Source organism: Budorcas taxicolor, chromosome Y (assembly GCF_023091745.1).
Source record: "Budorcas taxicolor isolate Tak-1 chromosome Y, Takin1.1, whole genome shotgun sequence".
Lineage (NCBI taxonomy): Eukaryota > Metazoa > Chordata > Mammalia > Artiodactyla > Bovidae > Budorcas > Budorcas taxicolor.
The window spans coordinates 777,704-802,332 of NC_068936.1; the positions used below are offsets into that span (position 1 = coordinate 777,704).

Here is a 24,629-nt window from a genome sequence, read left to right on the forward strand (position 1 = left end):
TCGCTGGCTACACCAACATAGTGTGAAGCCAAGCTAAATACAATACAGCATTACTATAGGTTTAAAGTGATCATGTACTACCAGAATAAAAAGGTAATGAAAAATTTGCATCAACAGTGTACACACCAATTTTCAACATCACCATGTTATTCAAAGCCTTACAGTGGCTCCAGTAACTAAGAGTTAGTAAGCAGCTACTGGTGTTGGCTGATATGAATGGCCTCTTTCAATGTTAACTTTCTTCTCCCCATCTTTTTTTTTTCATAAAGGTGTTGATCCAATTGCCATGAAGCCGACAAAACTGGTTGCCAGGTGCAGCAGACATAACAAAAAAGAAACCCCAAAACCAACTTTTTTTTGTAGATTTCTCATAGTCACCAAAAGTGTTTTGTTGCTTAAGAATTAACCGTCAAACAATACATTATATACAACTTTCCCATTTACATATCGGTATCACCCATTTATTACAAAACACTATACACTCTCCTGCAGGTGGCTCACCTGTTAACACCAAACTTCTGCAAATGAGACAATGAATAAACTCTCCGCTCCATGTTAAACAATTTCTCTTTTGTTAAATACTAGCCAAGTATATAAAAGTTTGGACTGTAAGGTCTAATAGCCTGGTCTTAAAGAACCAATCAATTATGGACATTTCACTGATCCTTTATTTCAGATGAGGATACTTCTTCATTGTCTTCACAGTTTTCTTGTTGCTGCTGGGCAGTATTCTGATGGTTGTTCAAGTGATGTGCTGCTGGTCCTGTATATGGCTGTCCATGTATGTGATTATTCTGAGAAGGTGGAACAGATTGGCATGTCAAACTTTTCAAATGAAAATTAAAAACTCACACAGTAAAGTATGTCTAAAGGCTTCCCTGGTGGCTTAGTGATAAAGAATCTGCCTGCAATGCAGCAAAACAATGGATGAGGGTTTGATTCCTGGGTCAAGAAGGTCTCCTGGAGGAGGAAATGACAATCCATTCCAGTATTCTTGCCTCGAAAGTCCCACAGAGGAGCCTGAAAAACTACAATCCAGCGTGTTGTAAAACAATTGGCCAAGACTAAGCAAACTGAGCCTACCAAGTTTAAAGGCAGCAATGAGTCCATTTTCCTTGGGGTGGTCCTCAGCAACCTATGATTTTAACCTTTAGATGATTTAAGGAACATTAAAGACCACTGCCTAAATAGCTGAATTAGTCACATTTATAGTTTATAATTCAGAACAACTTTTCTAGAAACTTTTTCACCCAGTTCTTGTTTACAAATGAAAGTTTCTTCAAATAAAATTTTTATCAGTTATTCTGGTTCCTGCAATGAACTATCTATTAAAATGAATCAAATGTTAACAGGAGGAAGGGAATTTATTTAACATGATGCTTTCTTCATGAAGCTACAGTGGTATCTATGATTACTTGTGTGTATGTTTTTTGTTGCTTTTGTGTGTGTGTGTTCCTTTCTGATTCCTACAGAATTTGGCTAGGGCACACACATCAAGCTCATTAGTCTACAGTTTCAAGAATCTTAACAACTGGGATCTCTGCCATTTTCAGTCTTCTTGTAGTCTTTCCACTCATGATGTTTCAGAGAAGATACATGTGTTCAAAATTGTCAATATTATTATAATCTTTTTTAAACTTGGAAGACATTTACATTTATTTTTACTTTTCCACATCAGCAATCACATATATCAGACTGGCCTGTACTGTCCATCAAGAAACATAGCACTATTGAATACTTTTTCCAGTGGAGAATATTGACTATTTTATTCAATTAAGAACATAAGAAACTTTTAATCTCTAGTCCTGGTGGTTCTTTGAAAATGAACTATGGACTAAAATGTTCTGTGTTAGCTGGATGTAATTTGACTAGTACTGTGATCATATTCCCAGGTCCTTCCTGTTCACTGGAGAGGAACTTGACAGAATTGAGGCTTAAACCCCAACTATCATTTAAAAGACATCCCTACTGCAACTAAACATTGCACCAAAACAACCAAGACATTTTTATATTGCTATTTTCATGTTAATGTGAAATATACATCTTGATTAAGTGGAGTTTTTGATACAAGAGAAGTGCCTAGTGGGCAAAGAAAACACTGTAAGAGTGGTCAAAATATGCTGTAATGTCATTCCACTCCATCCACTCTTCTGATCATCTTGTCAAAGTTATTCTAAATAGTTTATTACTTCATAGTCACAACTAAAAGGTACAAAATATTTAAGAAAAATAAGCAAATAATCACAGAAATCAGGGGGTTAAAATGAAGATAAACTCATGTTTACCTGTTGATAGTGAGATCCAGATGAATGAGGATATAATGGAGCATCTTCTTGTGGAGATGATTCATGCTCATCTGGGGCTTCTTGGTCATCTGGCTCCTATTAAGATGTTTAAAAAGATTAATAATGTGATCACAAAGCAACTTTAAATTCACTTTTAATCTTTTTAAAAAATTTAAATCCACAAAGCTCATCTTTTTAAAAACAGTTTTTCATTTACAGCCAATAAAATAATTCAGAGAAAAGTTTTGATTCACCTAAACATGTTTAGAACAATTTCACTGAAATTTCTCCAAACTAATTTCAACAAAGGTGTCAGGAAGTTCCCTTGATTACTTAAGAAAAATTAATACTATACATTAAAGACAATAAAATTGCACAACAATTTTTTTTATACAATAAGCACCAGCCTATAAAGGAAAAAATTACTTTTCTTTCTTCCATTTCTATTTGCTGCCCATGGGTGACTTTTTTTACCTCCTCTGGACAGAGTTCACAAGCTTTTGCCAGTGTCATCCTAGCACTATGTGATCTCTCTAAGAAATAACCATTTGATGTTTCATTGCTCTGAACTGGAGGAGACCAATTATTATAAGTGTATTGTGGATTGCCAGTGTATGGTCTTCTTTCAAGTTCATCTCCAAGCCATTCTACTGCCCAAGTCCACTTTCTTTTAAGATCTCCATTGCCCTTTGAAAGAAAATAACATAATTATATAAAAGAATAAATTAAAATTTTAAATGTTAACTTAAAATGCTGATTCCAAATTTTCATGATTCTTTCCTTAGAAAGTATCCGTTAATTATGATCCAGATCACAAAATTAAAAAAAAATCCTCACCTGTAATATTTGGTAAGCAACAGGACAACTGCTGAAGAGAGCCACCATACATTTTATACACTGGTATGCTCTTTTTTGATAGTGATTCTTAGAGCGCTGGATAGTATCAAACAATCCATCTCGATCATCTGGGATTCCTTTAAGTGCATTATGAATTCTAAAAAAGAACCAGATATACAAATTTATAGTGTCTCTTAGCTAATATTTTGAAGCCCACTGCTTATACTTTCAATGTACTTATATATTCAATGTACTTAAACGTCCCATTAGTAAAGTCAATTCACTGATGAAAAAATAAACACATAAGTCGAACTACTGTCACACAGCTAACAATATGGGGAGCTGACTAAGTCTGACTCAAGTCTGAAGTTCCACCAAATTATTATTAATCCAAAATGACTTTGCTTTACAGTAATTTAAATGAATTACTAAAACAATTAAAGATACCAATACTAAACTGAACTCATTAAAATTACCATGAAGTATGTCTTCATGACTGCTTCAGCTGAGAACAGACTTACTTAGATCACTACTTCAGGATAGCATTTCAGAGTGTAGTCTAGTTTCCATAAGTGATACATTTCAGCAGTACAAAATTAACCTGAATTCTAATTATTAGAACACATATGGTGGGTCAAAACTATGCTATTAGTTTGGTGCAAAAATTATTGCTGCTTTATGTTATACTGTTGAATTTTGCTATTTGATACTGAAATACATTTATAGATAAATGTGGTTATTATGTGTAAAAGCCACAATAAGGTATCATCTCATGTCAGTCAGAATGGCCGCCACCAAAAACTCTTCAGTGAATCCTGCAGAGGGTGTGGAAAAAAGGAAACCAACCCTCTTACACTGCTGGTGGGAATGCAAACTAGTACAGCCATGATGGAGAAGTGTGGAGATCCCCTAAAGAACTGGGAATAGCACTGGCATATGACCCAGCAATTCCACTGGGTTCAGGTACACACCAAGAAAACTAGAGAAAGAGAAACAGGTACCCCAATGTTCATGGCAGCACTGTTTACAATAGCTAGGACTTGGAAGCAATCTAGATGTCTGCTGGCAGATGAATGTATGAGGAAGTTGTAGCACACATACAGAGTGGACTATGATGTGGTTATAAAAAGAAACACATTTGAGTCAGTTTTCATGAGGTGGATAAAACTGAAGCCTATTATACAGAGTGAAGTTAAGTCAGAAACAAACACCAATCTGTACATTAATGCATATATATGGGATTTAGAAAGCTGGTAATGATGATCTTATATACAAGGCAGCAAAAGAGACACAGATGTAAAGAACAGACTTATGGACTCTGTGGGAGAAGAGAAAGGTCAGATGATTTGACAGAGTAGCACTGAAACATGTATAATACCATATGTAAAATAGATGACCAGTGTGAGTTCAATACATGAAGCAAGGTACTCTGGGACAACCCAGAGGGATGAGGTAGAGAGGGAGGTGAGGAGGGTTTCAGGATAGGGGGACACATGGGCCTTTGTGGCTAATTCATGTTGATGGATGGCAAAAATCATCATAATACTGTAATTAGCCTCCAATTAAATTTTAAAATAACTAAATATGGTTATGTTACACATCCTTTTAAAAAAATGCCCTTTCTCACTTTGTTTTTTCCTAATGACTTATTAGTAGGGACTAGGAAATGATGCAGACAAAAAGCAAATTCAGGCAATTTTCTTATTTGAGTTCCAAATGGGTCAAAATGGACCATAAAGCAGCAGAGAGCTCACATCATCAACAACACATTTGGCCTAGGAAATGCTAATGATTGTACAGTGCAGTAGTGATTCAAGAAGTTCTGCAAAAGATATGAAAGCTTTGAAGATGAGGAGTATAGGGACTGGCCATTGGAAGTTGACCATGACCAAATGAGCGCATCATTGAAGCTTACCCTCATACAACTAACTACATGAGAAGCTGCCAAAGAACTCAACTTGGCCATTCTATGGTCATTTGATATTTAAAACTGGAAAGGTGAAAAACCTCAATACATGGGTGCCTCAGAAGCTGACCAAAAATCAAAAAAAGCTGTCATTTTGAGGTGTCATATTCTCTTAATTTAAGCAATAACAACAAACCATTTCTCAATGAGATTTTGACATGAGACAAAAAGTGGGTTTTATATGACAACCAGCAATGACCAGCTCAGTGGCTGGACTGAGAAGAAGTTCCAAAGCTCTTCCTAAAGGCAAAACTGCACCAAAAACAGGTCATAGTCATTCAATGGACATGAGTTTGGGTAAACTCTGGGAATTGGTGATGGACAGGGAGGCCTGGTGTGCTGTGATTCATGGGGTCGCAAAGAGTCGGACACAACTGAGAGACTGAACTGAACTATGTCATTCTAAGGTCATTTCACTTCTAAATTTTAGTTTTTCTTTCATAATCGAGATTCTATAGGTCACTTTGAGGATCAGTACACCAACATTTCAATCCAAACACAATTCTTAGCACACATACCAAAATGTTAAAAATCATTTACTTGTTTATCAAGTTATACAAGGGAATTCCCAGCTTAAAATCTCGAGCCAAATTTTCCTTGACAGGATTATCAAGTACCAGTATCTTCAAATACTGACATAGTATTACATCATAAGTCCTACTAATTCACAATTTAATATTGTATACAACACAAACTCAAACTGTCAATCATTCACATTATATCAACAAAGTTATTAGAAAATCAGATTACAAGGAGCAAAGATGTTACAGAGTGCACAAAAATTTTTTGGTCATTAGAATGACTAATAGCTGGCAATATGTACACATGCTTATTTCTAAAATCAACTATAATCAATCCCTGTGAAGAGCAAAGTGAGGATAAGTTGGCAGAGTTTGGCAACTAATTTTGTATCAGCATTTGTAGGCGCAATTTTACTTCAAAGAACATAGCAGAATTTTGGGAAACATTAGTTCCAAACATTACTCTTGACCCCAAATACAGTAATGAAACTTCCAACAGGCAAGGATTATTGTTAGATAACTAAATGTTACTTAGTGTAATGAGTTTAAAAACATGTAATTCTAAATGATTATTTTTCTACATTATTAACAGAATTTAAAAATTCATGAAAAGAGTAAATTAATTACTCTTTATTAAAAAACAGTAAAAAGCATTAAGTGGAAGGAAAAAACTAGTAATAGCATAAAACTTTTGATTTTAAGAGAAAATAACAACAATGAAATAAAACTATGATGAGGAAATATTTCATGCATTATGCTACTATGTATTTTTAAGAGATTCAAGAAGTAAAAATATATTTGGTTACTAACAATTTCAGTGTTTTTTAGAACCTACAAAAATATTATTTTGGTAGCAAAAAGTGTATCCACCTGTGAGCCTGCCAGGAATCCTCTATCAGTAAAATCTGCAGAAGTAGATCCAAATATGGCCGAAGTTCATAGGTGTATGAGTATGCAACCTAAAAACAGATGGGACATATTGAATTTCTTATTTAAAAGACTAATCAAATTATAGGCATATGAATGTTTATTTTTCTTTAACCTGCCAGAGTAGTTCACTGAGGACTGTAGATGAGAACTGAGGATTCTCCCAGCAGCAAAAACGAAGTAATTTGATGGTTTCCTCTGAGTTACTGCAGTCTTCAATAATTTTCTTCACGTAGCTTGTTCTCACAAATAAAATGTCTGCCACATTCTGCTGAATTGGCATTATAGGCTGTGATATATTAGGGTCACCAAAAGGATTGGGAAGAGGGGGATTACCTAGAACAGATTTGTCATCAATGAACAGCCTATTAGATGCCTTTATAAAACCATAATACTAACTTTTTTATTTTAAAAATGTGAATTAAGTGTTCTAAACAAAAATACTCAGAATGGTAGGGTATACTAAGCTGATAAGATACAAAAATATAAATGCTGTAACTGAAGCAAAAAAAAAAAGTTAAAATTCTTAAATCATTTCAAGCCTACTAATTTTACCACAGCAGGTAGTGAATTTTGTAAAAGGTCTCAAACTCATAAAAAAGCTAGTTATAAATGAATATACTAAAGTAATAATCTGATTTCATTAATTTCAGAATTTTAATTAAGTACTAGAGAAGCCTACCATTATTTTTAAACTATTATAAATAATGGGACATATTACTTTACCATTGATTGAAGACTGCATTCTTGATGAGACATTGCAACACCGGATCAGTTGAGACACTACTGAGTACAACTTGCCTAATTCAGCATACTGATATTTGATTGGAGGACCTGGTCCTTCATCTAAAGACACAAGCATAAAGGTAGCCGGTACACTCAATTTCAGAAGCTGTGTCTTTTCTGCCATACCTATTAAAAAGGGAGAAGAAGAATGTTTATCAAAAACAAAAATACTAAAAATAGCAACTGCTGCTTTAATAAATAAATATGTAATATGGCTGCCTGTAATTTTTATGACTAAAGTTCATCTCTTTTGATTAGATTGCAAAAATACATATAGAATGCAGATGGAACAGAAAATACATTGATTTACTTAAATTCAACTATCCTTACTATGATATAGTGACATGTCTCTGGTATTACAATTATACTCAACTAGAGAAAAGTACACTTCATAGGACCTAAAGTGACCAGAAGAGACTGAGTAGTATTTCTCATGACAATAAGGTAGGATGACAAAGACAGAAACTGCTAAATGAGAAATAACATCTCTTTTGTAATCTATATTTTCCCATTCTAGAAAAATCTTTTTTGGGGAAAAAGGCCTATTTCCTATTGCTTTTCCCCCTAATTTTTCCATTCAGTTTCTCTCCTAACTCAGGTTTGAATTATGTTTGAATCTCATTCAGGTTTGAAGGTAAAAAGCAGTTCTCAAACTCAACTGTTTCTTCGTTCTTGAATCTTTTACCTGGATTGTCTCACCTTCATTTTTTACTTCCTCTCACCTTCCATGGTTTTTGCTTCTTATTTTCTCCCCTATTTCTTATTATTAATTGTGGATTCTTTTCCCCAACTAGGTTTAGAAGCTGGTTTTCTTCTCATTCTACACTATCTTCTAATACTACTTATTTTTTTGTAACTAAATCTATAACTGTGCATACATAAAGATGATTCCAAATTTTGGATGTATGTATCTCAATGTTTATTGGACTTCTTCAGTAAGGTGTCCAACATGTCTTTAAAATTTGTCAGCTCAGATAAATTCCTCCATCTAGGCTTCCTCTCAGTAAATGGCAACAGTGTTCTCTTAGTTCCTGAAGATACTTTGCACTTATGTCTTTCCCCGGATCCATTCACTCAAATACATAATCACCAAGCTCTGCCCTCATTAAAAACTCCTGAATATTCCAAGTGTATCTTTCCTATTGCAAGTCCATAATATAAGGGCAATAATGATTTCTAGCTACACATCATTATATTACAATCTCTAGTCTTGTACCATTACAATCCATTCTAGTCTACAGCCAGTACAATCTTTCTAAAGTAAACCTCATTAACAATGTTATAATGAGTCTCAGTGCCCTCACAGACTCTTGTTACAAGACCTGCCAAAACAAAATATACAATGAACAAACAATCTCTTTAACAACTGGTGCTGGGAAAACTGGTCAACCACCTCTAAAAGAATGAAACTAGAACACTTTCTAACACCATACACAAAAATAAACTCAAAATGGATTAAAGATCTCAACATTAAGACCAGAAACTATAAAACTCCTAGAGGAAAACATAGGTAAAACACTCTGACACAAATCACAGCAAGGTCCTCTATAACCCACCTACCAGAGTAACGGAAACAAAAGCAAAAATAAACGAATGGGACCTATTGAAACTTAAAAGCTTCCTCACAACAAAGGAAACTATAAGCAAGGTGAAAAGACAGCCTGCGGAATAGGAGAAAATAATAGCAAACAAAGCAACTGACAATTAATCTCAAAAGTATACAAACACCTCATGCAGTTCAACACCAGAAAAATAAATGACCCAATCAAAAAGTGGGCCAAAGAACTAACAGACATTTCTCCAGAGAAGACATACAGATGGCTAACAAACATATAAAAAGATGCTCAACATCACTCATTATCAGAGAAATGCAAATTAAAACCACAAACAGGCAGTCAGAATGGCTGCTATCAAAAAGTCTACAAACAATAAATGCTGCAGTGTGTGGAAAAAAGTGTGTGTCCCTCTTACACTGTTAATGGGAATGCAAACTAGTACAGCCACTGTGGAGAACAGTGTAGAGATTCTTTAAAAAACTGTATAGAAATCTGCCATATGACTCAGCAATCCTACTGCTGGGCATACACACCAAGGAAACCAGAACTGAAAGATATGTGTACCACAATGTTCGCTGTAGTGCTGTTTACAATAGCTAGGACATGAAGCAACTAGATGTCTATTGGCAGACAAATGGATAAGAAAGTTGTGGTACATATACCAAATGGAATATTACTCAGCTTTTAAAAAGAACACATTTGGATCAGTTCTAATAGGTGGATGAAACTGGAGCCTATTATACAGAGTGAAGTAAGACAGAAAGAAAAACACCAATACAGTATATTAATACATACATGTGGAATTTAGACAGACAGTAACAACAACCCTGTATGCATCGACAGCAAAAGAGACAAAGATACAAAAAACAAACTTTTGGACTCTGTGGGAGAAGGCAAGGGTGGGATGATATGAGAGAATAGCATTGAAACCTGTATATTACCATATGTGAAATAGATGAGCAGTGCAAGCTTGACGCATGAAACAGGGCACTCAAAGCCAGTGCACTGAGACAACCCAGAGGGATGGGATGGGGAGGGAGATGGGAAAGGGGTTCAGGATGTGGGACATATGTACATCCATGGCCGATTATGTCAATGTATAGCAAAACCACTACAACGTTGTAAAGTTAGTCTCCAACTAAAATAAATTTTTTAAAAAAGACTTGCCAAAAGAATAGAAGTCTGGTATCTACTCATGTCTTTCACTGTATCAAGACACCTGAGAAAAAATTTCATATTGTCTAATGAACCATTATGTCACGCGAAAAGTTTGCATTTACTCTGCACTCTGTTTACAAATTTTCTGTATCATTTTCTCCAGCAACTCATATCTTACTCTATAAATGTAGATTAGATACTTGCTCAAATGTGCACCTTTTACTATTAACATTCTTTATTCATTGCTGGATTAAACCACAGTGAAGAAAGGTTTACAGTGTTTTATCAGAAAACCAAAAAACTGTAAAAAAAAAAAAGCTTTTTCGTAAGTTGGGTATTATGGTATCTTTTTGGTAAAATTTCATTTGAATCAAGATGAAATGATCAACCTATATATTTATTTGTGGCAATGAAAATGGCAACTACAATATGGACCAATGATCAGTGGTTTCTGAACAAGCAATATCTAAAATGGAAACAAAACAGATTTTTAGTGAGTTCTTAAATCTGGTATTTTGCATTTAAAAAACAGGACTAGAAAATGGAATTTCATTTATGCTTGTTTGTGCTGTAATTTCCCTCCTTCTCAACTATAAGATCTAACAATCTTAGTTACTGATAAGACACTGCAAACTAAAATAAACTGTGTAAGATAGTAAGAGAAAAGAGAATTAAAAGAAACATATTCTTCCTATTAAAGGATCACAAATTAAGAGTTGAGTAACAAATCCAAACAGGTAACACTAAAGAAGAAAGCCTCGTTATAAAACTTATTTTGGGGACAGAAGGTAACTGAGGTTAAAAAGAAGTTACTCAAAATGCTCTGCTAATTACTTGAATCAATTCCTCATAAACAACATATACAAGAATATATATTATCACTATAAAATTTTTAACCAGACTACATCTCAAAAATGTAATAAAAAATTTGTAATTCTAAGCTGCTGGTGCACCAATGTCTAAATCATTAAAGTTTTCTAACTGGAACAATAACAAACTTACTCTCTTTAAAACTCTCTTCAATCGAGGTGCTGTGAAAACTAGACAATTACATGTAGAAGCATGATAGCAGAACATTCTCTAAAACCATTATACAAAAATGAACTCAAAATGATTTTAAAGGCCTAGATATAAGACCAAATGCTACAAAACCAAAGGAATACAAAGGTAGAAAACCGACACAAATCATACCACCATGTTTTTGGATCCATCTCCTAAAAGAAATGAAACAAAAGCAAAAACAAATGAGGGGACATAATTAAACACATAACAAAGGAAATCATCCACCAAACAAAAAGACAACCTATTGAATGGGAGAAAACTTACAAATGATATGGCCAGTAAGGGGTTCATACAACTCAACATAGTTCATACAACTCAATATCAAAAAACACAACCCACTTAAAAAATGGGCTTGGATGTCCCTGGTGATTCGGTGGTTAAGGATCTACATACTATGCAGGGAATGCAGGTTCCATCCCTGGTTGGGGAATTAAGACTCCCACATGCTGTGGAGCAACTAAGCCTGTGAGACACAACTACTGAGCCTATTCATTACAACTACAGACCGTGTGTGCTACAATGAAAGGTCCCATTTGACACAACTAGGATACCACAATTAAAAATCAACTAAGTGAAACAGAATAAATACATAAAACCCTCCTGTACTATCACTGGGGAGGTAATGTGATGCAGCCACTATGGAGAACACCATGGAGGTTCTTAAAAACTCTGACGAACAGAATGACCATATTATCCAGCAATCCCACTCCTGGGCATCTACACAGAGAAAAGTGTAACTGGAAAAGATGGGTCAAGTTCATTAAAGCACTATTTACAGTTGCCAGGACATGGATACAGCCAAAATGTGCATGGATAGATGGATAAAGAAGACGAGGTATATCTCTACAATGAACACTTCTCAGCTATAAAAGAAAATGAAATAATGTCTTCTACAACAATATATATATATATCAACTTGGAGAGCATTATGCTAAATGAAATAAGCCAGAGAAAGACAAATAGTGTATGATCTCATTCATTTTGGAATCCAAAAGAAACCAGTGAATGTAACAAAAAGAATCTGATTCACAGATATAAAGAATAAACTCTGCATATCACCGCAGAGATGGAAAGGAGGGGCAATACAGGGTTAGGAAAGTAAGAAGGATAACCTACTGTATAAGGATATATTGTACAATACAGGGAATATAGCCAATATTTTATATTAACTATAAATGAAGTATAACCTTTAAAAATTGTGAATTACTCATACCACATTAACAAATTGAAAAATAAAAATCATAGGACTATCTCAATAGATGCAAAGAAAGCCTTTCACAAAATTCAACATACATTTATGATAAAAAACCTCCAGAAAGCAGGAACAGAAGGAACATACCTCAAAATAATAAAAGCCATATATGACAACCACAGCAAACATTCTCCTCAATGGTGAAAAATTGAAAGCATTTTCCTTAAAGTCAGGGACAAGACAAGGGTGCCAACTCTCATCACTACTCTTCAACATAGTTTTGGAAGTTTTAGCCACAGCAATCAGAGCAGAAAAAGAAATAAAAGCAATCCAGATTGGAAAAGAAGAAGTAAAACTCTCACTGTTTCCAGACAACATGATATTCTACATAGAAAACCCTAAAGACACCATCAGAAAATTACTAGAGCTAGCTAATCAATGAATATAATGAAGCTGCAGGATATACAATTAATACACAGAAATCCTTGCATTCCTATATGTTAACAATGAGAAAACAGAGAAATTAAGGAAACAATTCCATTCACCATTGCAATGAAAATGATAAAATGCTTAAGAATTATCTACCTAAAGAAATAAAAGACCTATATATAGAAAACTAAAAAAACACTGAAGAAATCAGAGAGGACACAAATAGATGGAGAAATATATCCTGTTCATGGAGTGGAAGAATCAATATAGTGAAAGTAAGTGTACCACCCTAAGCAATCTATAGATTCAATGCAATCCCTATCAAGCTACCAACAGTATTTTTCACAGAATTAGAACAAATAATTTCACAATTTGTATGGAAATACAAAAAAACCTCGAATAGCCAAAGCAATCTTGAGAAAGAAGAATGGAACTGGAGGAATCAACCCGCTTGACTTCAGGCTCTACTACAAAGCCACAATCAACTAGGCAGTATGGTACTGGCACAAAGACAGAAATATAGATCAATGGAACAAAATAGAAAGCCCAGAGATCAATCCAAATACCTATGGACACCTTATCTTTGACAAAGGAGGCAAGAATATACAATGGAGAAAAGACAATGTCTTGAATAAGTGGTGCCCTGGTAAACTGGTCAACCACTTGTAAAAGGATGAAACTAGAACACTTTCTAACACCAACAACAAGAATAAACTCAAATGGATTAAAGACCTAAACTTAAGACCAGAAACTATAAAACTCCCAGAGGAAAATACAGGCAAAACACTCTCCGACATAAACCACAGCAGGATTCTCTATGACCTACCTTCCAGAATACTGGAAATAAAAGCAAAAAAAAACTAATGGGGCCTAATTAAAATGAAAAGCTTCCTCACAACAAAGGAAACTATAAGCAAGGTGAAAAGACAGCCTTCAGAATGGGTGAAAATAACAGGAACCGAAGCAACGGACAAAGAATTAATCTCAAAAACATACAAGCAACTCCTGCAGCTCAATTCCAGAAAAATAAAAGACCCAATCAGAAAGAGGGCCAAAGAACTAGACAGACGTTTCTCCAAAGAAGACATACAGATGGCTAACAAACACATGAAAAGATGCTCAACATCACTCATTATCAGAGAAATGCAAATCAAAACCACAATGAGGTACCATCTCATGCCAGTCAGAACGGCCGCTATCCAAAAGTCTACAAGCAATAAATGCTGAAGAGAGTGTGTAGAAAAGGGAACACTCTTACACTGTTGGTGGGAATGCAAACTAGTATGGCCACTATGGAGAACAGTGTGGAGATTCCTTAAAAAAGTGGAAATAGAACTGCTTTATAACCCAGCAATCCCACTGCAGGGGAATACACAGTGAGGAAACCAGAATTGAAAGAGACACATGTACCCTAATGTTCATCGCAGCGCTGTTTATAATAGCCAGGACATGGAAGCAACCTAGATGTCCATCAGCAGATGAATGCATAAGGAAGCTGTGGTACACATATACACAACAGAATATTACTCAGCCATTAAAAAGAATACATTTGAATCAGTTCTAATGAGGTGGATGAAACTGGAGCCTATTATATAGAGTGAAGTAGGCCAGAATGAAAAACACCAATACAGTATACTAACACATATATATGGAATTTAGAAAGAAGGTAACAATAACCCTGTATGCAAGACAGCGAAACAGACACAGATGTATCGAACAGTCTCTTGGACTCTGCGGGAGAGGGCGAGAGTGGGATGATATAGGAGAATGTCACTGAAACATGTATATTATCATATGTGAAACAGACTGCCAGTCCAGGTTCAATGTATGATACAGGGTGCTCAAGGGTGGTACACTGGGATAACCCAGAGGGATGGGATGGGATGGGAGGCAGGAGGGGGTTTCAGGATGGGGAACCCATGGTGGATTCATGTCAATGTATGGAAAAATCAATTTAATATTGTAAAGTAAAAAAAAAAAAAAAGAAGTGGATTACTCTCCTTGTAACTCGCCTGTAACTTATACTCAATTATACTTTAATAAAAATTGGTTCTCTTTCCTAATAAACAACAACCTAAAATAATAATGAAAACGTCACAAAAAACATTTATGTATTCTTGGCTCAACATATCCTCAAAACTGATTCACTGCTGCCATGCAAAGTGAAAGTGAAAGTGAAGTAGCTCAGTCCTGTCCGACTCTTTGCAACCCCTTTGACTGCAGACTACCAGGCTCCTCTCTCCATGGGGTTCTCCACACAAGAATACTGGAGTGGGTTGCCATTTCCTTCTCCAGGCAAAGTCCCCATCAAAAGAGTTTTCCAGTCTCCTAGGCAGCCAGATAAGAAAATCTATTGGAATATAATAGATTATAACGTTCTGTTAACTTCTGCTGTGAATAATGTGAATCAGCTGTTATGTATATCTATATCCTCTCCCTCCCACACTCTTTAGGTAAGCATGCTGTAACCACCGAAAATAAGTGAATCAGTGTTAGGGAAAAAGTTCAGTTCAGTTCAGTCGCTCAGTAGTGCCTGATTCTTTGTGACCCCATGGACTGCAGCATGCCAGGCCTCACTGTCCATCACCAGCTCCCACAGTTTTAGTCAAACTCATGTCCACTGAGTCAGTGATGCCATCCAACCATCTCATCTTCTGTCATTTCCTTCTCCCCTCAATTCTATCTTTCCCAGCACCAGGGTCTTTTCAAATGAATCTTCGAAAAGTTCATCTTTCAGTGACCTATCTTTTTGCCATTTTCATACTACTCATAGGATTCTCAAGGCAAGAATACTGCAGTACTTTGGCCACAACACATAGGTGTGGATGTGACTGGTGACAGAAGCAAGGTTCAATGCTGTAAAGAGAAATACTGCATAGGAACCTGGAATGTTAGGTCCATGAATCCAGGCAAATTGGAAGAGATCAAACAGGAGACGGCAAGAGTGAACGTTGAGATTTTAGGAATCAGCAAACTAAAGACAGGCTGGAATGGGTGAATTTAACTCAGGTGACCATTGTATCTACTACTGTGGGCAAAAATCCCTTAGAAGAAATGGAGTAGCCATCACAGTCAACAAGAGTCCGAAATGCAGCACTTGGATGAAGTCTCAAAAATGACAGAATGATCTTTGTTCATTTCCAAGGCAAACCATTCAATACCACTGTTTTCAAAGTCTATGCCTTGACCAGTAATGCTGAAGAAGCTGAAGCTGAACGGTTCTATGAAGACCTACAAGACCTTCTAGAATTAACACCCCAAAAAGATGTCCTTTTCAAAAAGATGTCCTTTTCATTATAGGGGACTGGAATGGAAAAGTAGGAAGTCAAGAAACACCTGGAGTAACAGGCAAGTTTGGCATTGGGGAGTACAGAATGAAGCAGGGCAAAGGCTAAAAGAGTTCTGCCAAGAGAACGCACTCGTCATAGCAAACACCCTCTTCCAACAACACACGAGAAGATTCTACACATGGACAGCACCAGATAGTCAACACAGAAATCAGATTGATTATATTCTTTGCAGCCAAAGATGAAGAAGCTCTATACAGTCAGCAAAAACAAGACTGGGAGCTGACTATGGCTCAGATCATGAACTCCTCATTGCCAAATTCAGACTTAAATTGAAGAAAGTAGGGAAAACCCCTAGACCATTCAGGAAAAAAGTAGGCTACTCTAAAAAGGATATGTTGAAAATGACAGTTACTAACTGGTATTGATTTAAACAGAAGAACTTTTAAGTAAACAACTACATACACTGTCATGGATTTCAATTTCTTTTAACCAAAACATATGCACAAAAGGCCAATTTCTTTGGGAAATAATTCTTAAACCTGAAAGGTACAACTGCTTGCAATCCTTCAGAAAATACAGATTTCTTTTCCTAGTCCTAGGAATTCTGATTCAGATAGCATGAGATGTGGTTTGGGAGTGAGTAGTTTTCTTAAAGCCAGATTTAAGATAAAACATGAACATAATCTACGACCTTAAAGACTAGTGAAATAATAAGTGCATAAATTACCTTAGAACACAACCTGAGAAATACCATTAAAAAGTTATACATGGGCTTCCCAGATTGTTCAGTGGTAAAGAGTCCTCCCCGTAATGCAGGAGACACAGGTTCAATTTCTGCTCTGGAAGAATCCCACGTTCCACAGAGCAGCTAAGCCCATACACCAAAACTATTGAACCTGTGCTTTAGAGCCCAGGAACTACAACTACTGAGCCCATATGCTGAAACTACTGAAGCCTGTGCACCCTAGATCCCCTGTTCTACAACAACAGAAGCCACCACAATGAGAAGCCTGCATACCACAACTAGATAATAGCCTCTGCTCACAGCAACTAGAGAAAGGCCATGCAGCAAAGAAAACCCAGTACAGCGAAAAATAGAACCAAATCTTAAGGAAAAAAATTATACAAAAAAATCTGCAAAGGATTTTAAGAATACTGCTTGTATTTTAGATAAGATTAGTTCTCAACACTGAAATAAATAATTTCATCATTTACTATGTAAATACAAAATAACACATTAAAAAGAATCATGAAATTCTTACCTAAATTGGCATACATGACAAACAGATTGAAATATTGCTGTAAATGACGACCATGTTCAGACACTTCCCTTCTCAGGAGATTTAACACTGCTCTTAGTAGATGATCACTCAAACTTAAATTGTCACATGCCTGTGAAGCATAATTTACTGTTTTATCAGCAACAAGATACACAACAGTATACTTCTATTTGCATTAAAAGGGTATGTTCACAGAAGTATCACATACAAACTTATTAAATACATTTGCTTTTTTAGAGAGGAAGAGCTGGAGAGATTTCATATCAGATGTTTTATATGTTGTTTTAAGTGTTAGAGAATAATAAAATAAAAACCATATGTAGCTTTATGCTAAAAATGTAGTCAACAAAAAACTCAGCCTTTATAAAATTAACATTACATGAAAATTTAGTACAGAGCCTCAAATAACTGAATAAAAGAAATTTTCCTTATATTTTAAACTGCCCAATAGCCATACCTTACTGGGAAACAATTTTAATAAACCCAATAATGTGTATGAACCTTCATATACAGTACATACCACAAACAATGCATGTTTATTAATTTCAACTGGAAGAAAATATAATTTACACTTAAGTATTTCATAATTAAAGCAAACCTTTCAATTACCTGACTAGAAGGTCCTGGAGATGTGAAAGATGAAGGACAAGGCCCATCTTGCAAAGAAAAATGTGCAACAAATACTATAAGTTTTGCAAATACACCCCTCACTTCAGCACTAGGGCACTCCAGAAGGTATTCAGAGAAACGATTTGAAACACTGAAAAGCACATTATGAGCAAACCAAAAACGTACGTTCTTGCTGTGACGGAGTAGAATGCACAATGCATCATACCTGAAAAAGGAAAATAAATGAATTTTCAACATGGGGCCCCATTCTGACCACTAGAATAAACAGCTTTCTATGAACCAAATAAAGAGGAAAGATCTCTATAATTAATAATCTTAGGGGTTTTGGGGGCTGGGGAGAGAGAGGGTGGCATGCCATGCAGCTTATGGGACTTTAGTTCTCTGACTAGACACTGAATCCTGGCACTTCGCAATGCAAACACAGAGTCCTAATCACTGGACTCTCCAGGAATACGCAGTCACAGTAGGTTTTAATACAAATACCAGCCCTCTGACTTTTCTACTCCCACAGTCACAAAATGAATTTAATGAGAACTGTGTATGCAGGGGAATACAAATCTATTTGATAATCTCTTTTTGACCTAGTGATATCTCCTTTATATTTTCTAATCTGAGATGCTATGAACAGTTATCATCTCAAGGTATTATAGTGTCTTCCATACCTTTATAAATATAAACAATCATTTAAAACTCCTCTATCTATTTAAACATAAGCCAGAATCCATATATCAAAGACTTAACAAGCATTTTAAATACATAGTTTCTCACAACACTGCTACCAAGACTTTTATCTTACATTTAAAATTTGAAATGACTCCCATAGTCAGGAGAAAATAAAGCAATCTGATCAGAAAATAAAGCAATCTTATCATAAACTTTACCAATTCTAAGCACAAAGTAAATAAAATGAAAGCTATGTACCAATCACTGGCAGGGCCACGGACTATTTTCTTTGTGTGAAATCCAGTGGTGAAGAGAAACCTAGCTGCAAGCTGAATGCTAATCATAGTAATTTCTTCGGCTTCAGGCAATAAGTGATCTTGTCCTTCAATAAAAAGCACATTAACAATCACACACAATTTTTGCCTAAAAGTGCTTAAATAAATGCTCTTTTTCTAGCTAAAAGTAATCCTCAGCACTTATCTTGGCACTTAACCAATCTACGTTTCAAACTAATGCTTAGTCAAAACTCTCCTAAGTTCAAGTTCTTCTGTCTCCAGATACTGACTGCCACTATTCAAAAGTATGGGTAACTTAAATAACTGGCACTGAATATGCTGACGCATTTAAACTGAAATGAGTGTAAATAATTTTACGAAAAAAACTTACCTGGAGCAGGGCTTAAGTAAATACCATTACATGTAAGCAATTTTTTCACAAACTGAAAATATTCTAAACTGTACTGCATTCGGTTATGCATGAATTGCACATTTTGTTTTCGCACACTTCTCTCAATGGCTGGTGACATAATCTGATGGGGTTTTGTGATAGTTAGCTCTGATATATATCTTATCATTTCATCTTCTTGGTCTATTGTGTCCATTCGTTCATAAAACAGAATATAAGCATTCCACCATCTTTTCTGCCTTCTGTACGACATGCGTTTCATCATATGATCAAATACTTCTCCCATGTACTCTCCACCAAAACACTGATTTTTCATTTCTTCATCATCATCCATTTTACACTCTGTTACATCTCCATCATCAAATTTATACCAGCGATTTCTCTCACCATCTTTGCCATTCCTCTGAATTATGTAGGAGTAATAATGTCCACCACTTGCTTGACCACTGTGTACAAGCACCCCCACAAGTCTGTATTTCGTGTTTCCAGTTCTGTCACTTCCAGACTGTTCATTCTGTTCCATCAACTGACTCTCTGGGCTTACATTAGCTCCTTCCAGCTTTGCAACACCTGGTACTGTGTAAGGTTCCATGTCCAGCTCTCGTGGAAATTCAAAATAATCATTGAATTTAATTGCACATTCTCTTTCCCAGTCATAGTCAAAACGTTTCAATTGAATAGCAAGAACAGGAGGCAATTTTTTAATTAGCAACCGTTTTACTGTATCAACCTACAATAAATTTTAAATATAATTGAATGTTCTTCTACAAAACAAATAAAACAGAAGACTTTATAATAGTATAATTTAAAACTTTATGATCAGCTAAATTTACAGATGATAATAAACATAATTATTCACTATCACTGACTTTTTCAAAATATTTACAGCAAACCAAAAGATATAATCATTCATCTGTTGCAAAGTGATACCAAAAAAAAAAAATAGTGACGGACAAAACTAATGACTACCTGGTTCCCACTGTCACTGCTATCTGATCATGTTACACTTCTTAACTTTACTTTTATGTTAATAAGTAGAATCTGCTATGAGCAAACAGGAGAAATAATATAAGTAATAATATACTAATACATACAGAGTGCAGTCCCAGATAACATACTACCATGCTGCATTTAATTCACATCATCTTCTGGAAAACTGCTACCAAATTCCTTTATTTAAAATACATGGATTAAGAGCAGCTTGTGGAAGAAGAAACTGCCCTAGCAAAAACCGTATCAAAGATAATAGGGGTGGCTTTAGAGGCCACAATTTTAATGCTGCTAAAATTCAAACAATGCAAGTAACTTGGAGATGAGAGGGTACAGTGGTCCAGAAAAACATTAACTATTTTTAAAACAGTATGTATTTTCAAAAACATGTAATAATTCCATCCCACAGGCTGTTTAGGTGGCCACAAATAAAATTAGTTGGTGGGATTTTACAATCAGGCCTGATCTTTAAAACTGCAAGCTATTCTAAAAATCTGATATAACCAAATAAAATTAACACAGTTGTTCTAAAGTTGAAAAATAAGCCTGAGTATGAAAGAGGAAAAATATTTTCTGTTAGCAACTCTTCAGGTTTGAGGAATTCAATGCTTATGGGATTCAGGAAAGAAATGAAAAGTTACTGACATTTGTAAACTACAAGAAAAAAATTGTTTTTGTAATCTATAAGAAACAGTGATGTTAACTTGTCATGACTTCTAAAATTATTCACCCAATTTAAAGGACTTTTCTCAATTTATTATTGCTTTCTTTTAATATCATTTCCCTAACAAATCTTTCTTAACCAGTTATCATGTTGACTACTATTACATCACAGCATAGGTAAACTTTGAGGTTAAAAATAGCTTTGATGTTTCCCATCTCCCATATGTTAAATGTAATCATATTTACTTAAAAATAAGGAAAACATACCTTTTTATCACATTTTTCACAACGATAAGCATTTGCACCTTCCAATAAATCACCTTTGATATACTGTTCCAAAGAATCAAGAAGGTTTTGGTGATTTCTAATATCTACATTCAGAGTTGTAAAAGATTCTTCACACTCATATCTGAAGAAATCATTTAAGAAACATTAAAAGGATTTATTCTGTTGCTTACTTTCAGAAAAAAGCTGCTAAAGACATATCTATCACTATTTTACAGATATAGAAGTGGGGGGGTGGTAGTGATGGTGAAGCAGGAGACTGAAGAGATGAACATAGTTCAATTTACTAAGTAGAATATGATTTAAAGCCAGGTTTTTCTGACCTCACTCTTTCCATTTTTTTAATACTGCTACCTGTGTTAAGTAGTACTGATTTACAGAAAGGAAAAGGTATATATTCATCAGATTTAGAAGAAAAGGCTACTTATGAACTGAATTTTTAAATGTTCCTCTATGTATGTAATGTAAAACAGCAACTAATGTTTAAGGCACTTAGAGGCCAAGTTCCAGCCTAAGGTACGATACAAGTTAAACTATCCAACGTACTTTTACAACTACAGAACTGCAAAAAAAATTTACAGTGTGGGTTAAGTAATGTGGTAAGAGTCAGCAACCCACACTGTAAAGGAGCAGCTTTCAGAAACTTCTGATGATATACTAATAAATTCTGAAAATAGATTCTCAACCAATAAATCAACTGATCCAATGCATCTATCAAGAGTGCCTGGGAATTCCCTATTGGTCCAGTGGTTAAGACCCTGTGCTTTCACTGTCAAGGGCCTGGGTTTAATCCCTGGTCAGGAAATAGACTCCACCAGCCATGGGTGTGGCAAAAAAAAAACAAAGAAAGCCCACTGTGTGTAAAGCATAGAGGATACTATGATTTAGACAGTCCATATTTAGAAGCTTATGGTACAGAAAGACAAAATAATGGAAGTACACTACAGAAGTATTTATTACACATGTTCATAGTGTGATAGAAACCTGTCCATGGAGGAGAAAAATGGTCTTAGAGGATAAACAGACTTCATCTACAGTTTGGTACACTCAAAAAAACCCATGTTCTATAATACTAGAAAGATTCAGGATGCTTACATACTCTTAAAACATCTAAAATATAAAAACTAGTCTTGTCGGAAATGTATACTGCTTTTGCACGATACGTGTGTCAGAGAAAAAGAATTTACAAGTATTCTGAAAAATGTGTAAAAAAAAATTGAGGACTGATAGGTGACAAACAGCTAGATTTTTACTGGTCCCCTGATGTGAAGTATCTTTCTTAAGAATCCAAATTGGCCATGGTAGGTGAATAAATCTCTCTCCATATTCCCAATGACTAGCACTGTAAAAAAAATTTCTCATTTATGTGATTTTACCTTTATTTTCTTAGTTTCAAAAATATCTGCTTTATTCACTCACACCTAATTATAGAAAATAATAATTTTAGAAATACTATCATTTTGTTTGTGTATCTGTATCTTGCGAATGTGTAATAAAACTCCCACAACAGGCATAAATGAGTGTTCATCATTAAACCTTCTGAATTATAATTAACATTAACTTATTTATTTTCATCAGGAACCTGTAGTAAGTTAATCTCTCCTAAACTGCTACAAAACATGGAAAAATACCTTGTCAATTTCTGCTACTGATGCGATGTGCAAATGTATCTAACATATCTTAAGAATGGTAAGAATCAACAGTAAATTTAAAATTGCTACATGAACTACTACTCTAGATCCACCATTAACCTCTAAATTTACTGTATTTTTAATTACTTACTTATTTAAAAAGTTTTGTTGGGTAACTAAACAAACTCCAAACAGCCAGGGATGCATGCTGGAGATTAACTACTAATAGTTAATGAGTGTTTACTATATGCCACGTGTCATTTGCAAAAATTCAGTTTTTAAAAGTTTTTTTTGCTGTGCTATGTGGCTTGAGGGATCTTAACTCCCTGACAGGGACTCATCCTGTAACCCCCTGTAGTGGCAGCAAAGTCTTCACTACACTGGGCCACCAGGGAATTGCCTAAAGTTACTGTATTTCAATTATTATTTTCACTATTAACCACCACGTAAGTATCCTTACAATAACTACAGATTTATGAAAAAATGTCATTTCCTCAGATATGACAAAATAATGTTAAGAGAAAGGTAATGATACTGAGTAACCCTGAAAACAAAGTACCCACCCAACAGTTGGGTATACCATAAACATTTTAGTTGGTACTCTCTGCTTCTATACATAAACACTGGCGGAAATTTTATTTATATTGATACTACTCAAAAAAGAAAGACCAATATAAAGTTCATGTTAAAAATGTTAACTAGTACTTACCTATGTGGGCAGCCCTGGCAAATCTTCTGATCAGCAAAGGACCCTCCCAGGACTTGACTTAGCATAGCTGGATGTCCTAAAGCTTTTAAAGCTTCATCTAAACTATCCACCAAAGAATTAAAAAACTCTAAGGCATCATGTTGTTCACGAAGATTGACAGGCTCACCCCAAAGTCTAAGAGAAAAATAGAATAAAACAAAAGGTATTCTCTATTTCCAAACTATGTTATTTTCTTTTTCTATACAGCAAAAATAACAATGACATTAGACATGTGAGTTGAGGGTTCATCCCTTGATATAGGAAGTAGGAATAAACCAGTACATTATTATGTATTAGGTGGCAATGTAAAAGAATCTCATACTATAACTATTTTTACAGCAGCAAGCACTTAGAATGGTATCTGCTTTATGAAACAGGATAATCATACACTCTCAATTCAAAAGACCATTAACATGAAAAGGAAAAGTCTCATGTTATATGGAATTTATGTGGAATGTAAGTTATATGGAATTTGTAATGACTACTTTGTTATTTAAAACTGCTTAAATTTTAGGTGCTATACTGCAAAGTCCATAGCCATTTATTCCTAAAGTGACTGTTCTAGATGAAAAGACAAAGATTTGCTCTATTCTACAGTGAATGCATTTTCTGCAAGATGAATGGATTTAAAACCTAAGCAAACCAATTCAGAGAAAACAAAGTAACAGTTGTGTGTACACAAAATGAGAACTCCTGTTATGAAAAGCCAAGCTATCCTGGAAAACCTAAAACATCTAATTTAACATTTAAAGAATAACCTACATAAAAGAAAGGGCTTCTCAGGTGGCGCTTGTAGTAAAGGCCTACCTGCCAACACAGGAGTAGAAAGAGAAGCAGGTTCAATACCTGGGTTGGGAAGATCCCCTAGAGAAGGGCATGGCAACCCACCCCAATATTCTTGCCTGGAAAAGTCACATACACAGAGGAACCTGGTCAGCTATAGTCCATAGGGTCTCAAAGAGCTAGACATGACTAAAGTGACTTAGCTTGCATGCACACACACACATAAAAGAGAAACATACTAATTTTTACCAGCTAGCACATAC

At 35.1% G+C, this 24,629-nt stretch overlaps 1 protein-coding gene across 1 annotated transcript in view; it reads right to left on the reverse strand.

Annotated features, from left to right (window-relative positions):
* Nucleotides 1-647: 647 nt before the first annotated feature.
* The window catches only part of LOC128071012 (probable ubiquitin carboxyl-terminal hydrolase FAF-X), a 113,834-nt gene continuing 89,852 nt past the window's right edge, over nucleotides 648-24,629 (reverse strand). Inside the window, exons 32-44 of the mRNA XM_052664008.1 lie at nucleotides 23,545-23,718; nucleotides 21,187-21,328; nucleotides 19,249-19,996; nucleotides 18,841-18,964; nucleotides 17,899-18,124; nucleotides 17,272-17,401; nucleotides 7,263-7,448; nucleotides 6,652-6,872; nucleotides 6,480-6,568; nucleotides 3,123-3,279; nucleotides 2,760-2,972; nucleotides 2,286-2,381; nucleotides 648-794 (exon numbers count right to left, since the gene is read on the reverse strand). Of these exons, the coding sequence (XP_052519968.1) occupies nucleotides 657-794; nucleotides 2,286-2,381; nucleotides 2,760-2,972; nucleotides 3,123-3,279; nucleotides 6,480-6,568; nucleotides 6,652-6,872; nucleotides 7,263-7,448; nucleotides 17,272-17,401; nucleotides 17,899-18,124; nucleotides 18,841-18,964; nucleotides 19,249-19,996; nucleotides 21,187-21,328; nucleotides 23,545-23,718 (2,644 nt within the window). The 3' untranslated portion in view covers nucleotides 648-656. The remainder of the gene's footprint in view (nucleotides 795-2,285; nucleotides 2,382-2,759; nucleotides 2,973-3,122; nucleotides 3,280-6,479; nucleotides 6,569-6,651; nucleotides 6,873-7,262; nucleotides 7,449-17,271; nucleotides 17,402-17,898; nucleotides 18,125-18,840; nucleotides 18,965-19,248; nucleotides 19,997-21,186; nucleotides 21,329-23,544; nucleotides 23,719-24,629) is intronic.